The sequence below is a fragment of the Carlito syrichta genome, unplaced genomic scaffold (assembly GCF_000164805.1).
Source record: "Carlito syrichta isolate Samal-C Ts95f unplaced genomic scaffold, Tarsius_syrichta-2.0.1 Scaffold123615, whole genome shotgun sequence".
Classification (NCBI taxonomy): Eukaryota; Metazoa; Chordata; class Mammalia; order Primates; family Tarsiidae; genus Carlito; species Carlito syrichta.
This window is the reverse complement of record NW_007067711.1, coordinates 103,625-107,565: the sequence shown is the minus strand read 5'-3', so window position 1 is coordinate 107,565 and position 3,941 is coordinate 103,625. Positions and strand designations below refer to the sequence as shown.

Here is a 3,941-nt window from a genome sequence, read left to right as displayed (position 1 = left end):
CCAGGTGGGTCTCGAACCCGCAGGCTCAAGCAATCCACTCACCTCAGCCTCCCAAAGGCACGGGATTACAGGCTGAGCCACCGAGCCCGGCCGTTGTGGCTCTTGATCTAAAACATCATCGTTGAAAACACAGTAGTTTCTTGGCTGCTCTGAGCCATGCTGTCATCTGTAAAATGAGAATAGTGCTTCCCTTGGGTGACATCTCTCAAGTGTAAATGTGATGATGTGGTTAAGATGTTACCTGCTTACAAGAACCACAGGTCCAGAATAATACTAATTTCTTTTCTTTCTAGGTGGCCAAGGGTCTCTTGATTATTGGAGGCCCATGCCTTCATGGCACTGCATATAGACACACCTGTGTTATTGCACTTTATCAGATAGTAGTGTAGGATTAGTATTCAACCTCTCCCAGGGCTCAAGGGCAGAGACTGCTTCATTCGTGGCTGTTGCCCTCCACTTAGCACCAGGGAGGTGGACGTAGTACCTCTTTGTTAGATAAGAGGGATGTGTCTGGGTAAGTAACCACGCTTAAGAGTGCAGATGACTGAGGTTTCCATTATTTCAGAACAGTAGGCCCCATTTGATCCCCTTCTGTCTGTCATATTATCTGTGTGGTAGAAAAGCGGACACATCTTTGATTTACTTTTTGGACCTGTAGTATAGACTTGGTCATAGTCATTGACTGACTTTTGGGTCCTTGGTGGGAGGCATGGAGAAGGTACAGAATTGATGTGACTATCATCGCATTTGAAGTATTCCACATTCACTTCTTAAAAATTCTTCTTCCCAGAATCTGCTGGAGTGGCAACCACCGAGGCCAGTTTGCCTCCAAAGACGCCAAGCCTGCTGGACCCTCTGGGCTCTTCGCCGTCGGGGCCCCTCCCAGCCACCTCTCCAGACTCAAAACCCGCAGCCACTTGCCTGGGGCTGAGCCCTGCTTCTTCCGTGATACCAGTCACCGACACCAAATCTCCTCCAACCCTTCAGGCCGAGACATCTGCCAAGCCCCAAGCCCCATCCACCCCCTCCCCCACCCCCAAGCACAATTTTCTGTTTGGGATGCCGAACACTTCAGCTTCCAACCCTGCTTCCCTTGCTGCGCCTGCTGTGTCTTCAGCATCTCCCATGTTCAAGCCCATTTTCAAGACCCCGCCGAAGCGTGAGAATGAAGACCCCATGCCGTCTAGCCCTTCGGTCACAGCCACGGCGTCCTCCAGCTCCACCCTCCCCACAACCACCAACACCTCAACCCTGACGTTCGAGCCTATTTTTAGCAGCATGGGGCCACCTACATCTGTGCCCCTGTCTGCTCCCTTCTTCAAGCAAACAACCGCTCCGTCCACTGCTCCCGCCACGACTGCCCCTCTCTTCACTGGCCTGGCCGTTGCTACTTCCACAGTGGCTTCCGTCACCACAGCCAGTACATCCGCAGACTCTGCTCTGAAGCCTGCTTTTGGCTTTGGTGTAAACGTGACCAGTGCCATGAGCAACGTGACTAGCACGACCACTTCCACTTCACAGCCTTTCCTCTTCGGGGCGCCCCCTGCCTCTGGTGCCAGCTTTAACCCAGCCGTGAGCTCCGTCTTCCAGTTTAGCAAGCCTCCTGCCATGCCTGCCTCAACGACAGTTGCCACCTTCAGCCAGTCCCTTCCCGGTGCGGTGCAGGCAGCCCCCAGCAGCAGCACTGCGGGCCTGAGTGGTTTTGGCAGCCCCCTCACCACCTCAGCCCTGAACCCCCCCAGCCAGCCTGCCCTGACACTCAGTAACACGGCCACCCCGGCGTTCAACATTCCCTTTGGCTCGGGCTCCAAGCCCCCGCTGCCGTCGTATCCAGGAGCCAACCCCCAGCCCGCGTTTGGGGCCACTGAGGGCCAGCAGCAGGCGGCCACCAAGCCGGCCCTTGCCCCAGGCTTTGGCAGCTCTTTCTCTTTCGGAAGCTCGGCAGCCCCAGCTGCGGCGCCAGCGCCTGCCCCCTCCCAGCCGACCTTCGGCAGTGCCACACATTCAGCTTTTGGCGGGCTGAAGACCACAGCCTCTGCTTTTGGCACCCCCGCCAGCACCCAACCAGCCTTTGGCAGCACCACTGCCGTTTTCTCCTTTGGTGCGGCCACCACCTCTGGCTTTGGAGCTGCCACCCAGACCACCAGCAGTGGCAGTAGTAGCTCCGTGTTCGGCAGCACAGCTCCGTCACCCTTCCCGTTTGGGGGGTCGGCAGCCCCCACTGGCAGTGGGGGCTTTGGGATCAATGTGGCTGCCCCAGGCACCAGCTCCACCTCTGGAGCGTTCGGGTTTGGAGCAGGACAAAGCGGGACCACAGGCACCACCAGCCCCTTTGGAGGAGGCTTAAGTCAGAACACCCTGGGCACACCCAGTCAGAGCACACCCTTTGCCTTCAATGTGGCTAGCACGCCTGAGAACAAACCTTTGTTTGGAGGTAAGATCAGGACTGGACACGGTCTGTTGGGCTAGGTGCTGTTTTCAGAGCTAGCACAGTCTGCTCTTGAGGAGCTAGCTGTATTATGGCGGTGGAGAGGTGGGCATTGACTATAAAGTTGAATGTCAGCGGTAAATGTTTCAATAAAATATGTAGGCTGGGCGTGGCGGCTCAAGCCTGTCATCCCAGCACTTTGGGAGGCCCAGGCGGGAGGATTGCCTGAGCCCAGGGGTTCACGACCAGCCTGGGCAACTTGGCGAGACCGCGTTTCTACAATATGTCAAAAAGTTAGCTGGGCGTGGTAGTGTGAACCTGTAGTTCGGCTACTTGGAAGGCTGAGGCAGAAGGATCAATGCTGGGGTGGCCGTGAGCATGCCACTGCACTCCAGCCCCAGCCCCTGCAGTGGAGATTCCGACTCAAAAAAAACACCCAGAAAAACCAAATGAGCCATTGTGGTTTTAGGTGTAACAGGGCCTTTCTGAAGAAGGAACACATTTAAGCTGAGAGTATATTTGTAACAAAAGGGCTGGGAATACAGGGTGAAGGGAGTGTGTGAGACCCAGGGAGCAAGCATGCCTGATAGCTTGTGCTTAAGCAGAAACAAGCTTGCTATGCTCACAGACAGAGAAAAAGCAAGTGTGGTCAGAGTGTTAAAAATGGAGAAAATGGTATAAAAGGCTAAGGCAGGCAGAGGTGAGGGTTGGCCATGGCTCAGTGCTTGGGTTTTAAGTATTAATGTTAGGGGAAATCATTGTAGAACTTCAAGCAGAAGAATGAAGTGGTCCTATCTGCCATGTGGATGATGAATTTTGACTTTGGTAGCTTCTGTTTTCTTGATTAAATAAGAGAGGATCATGGGGAGTGGGCCAGGATAAAATGTATAAAAGGAGAGCCTCTTAAAATAGTCAATTTGGCCAGGTGCGCTAGCTCGCACCTGTAATCCCAGCACTTGGGGAGGTGGAGCCAGGAAGATAGCTTGAGCCCAGAAGTTCAAGACTAACCTGAACAACATAGCAAGACCTCATCTCTACAGAAAAGTAGCTGGGTGTGGTGGCATGCACTTGTATTCCCAGCTACTTGGGAGGCTGAGGTGGAAGGATTGCCTTATCCCAGGAGGGTGGAGGCTGTGGTCAACTGTGATTGTACCACTGCAATCGAGCCTGGGCAAGAGAATGAGACCCCAATTCAAAAAAAAAGTCATATTGGATAGTGGGAGAAGGACCATAAAAAGTATAATAGATTTGCCAGGCAGTTTTTGTGGACTGAGAAATTGGGATTATGAATTTAAAGTGATGCCAAGCCGGGCTCGGTGGCTCAGCCTGTAATCCCACGCTTTGGGAGCCTGAGGTGAGTGGATTGCCTGAGCCCGTGGGTTCGAGATCCGTCCGGGCAACTTGGCAAGACCTCATCTCTACAATAAATCAAAAACGAGCTGGGCATGGTAGCGCACGCCTGTAGTTCCGGCTACTTGGAAGGCTGAGGTGGAAGGATCACCAGAGCCCAGCA

At 53.8% G+C, this 3,941-nt stretch overlaps 1 protein-coding gene across 1 annotated transcript in view; it reads left to right on the top strand.

The window, feature by feature from the left end:
* Positions 1-3,941, top strand: part of POM121 (POM121 transmembrane nucleoporin) — a 24,653-nt gene that overhangs the window by 17,007 nt on the left and 3,705 nt on the right. Inside the window, exon 10 of the mRNA XM_008048463.2 lies at positions 791-2,434. Within this exon, the coding sequence (XP_008046654.1) occupies positions 791-2,434 (1,644 nt within the window). The remainder of the gene's footprint in view (positions 1-790; positions 2,435-3,941) is intronic.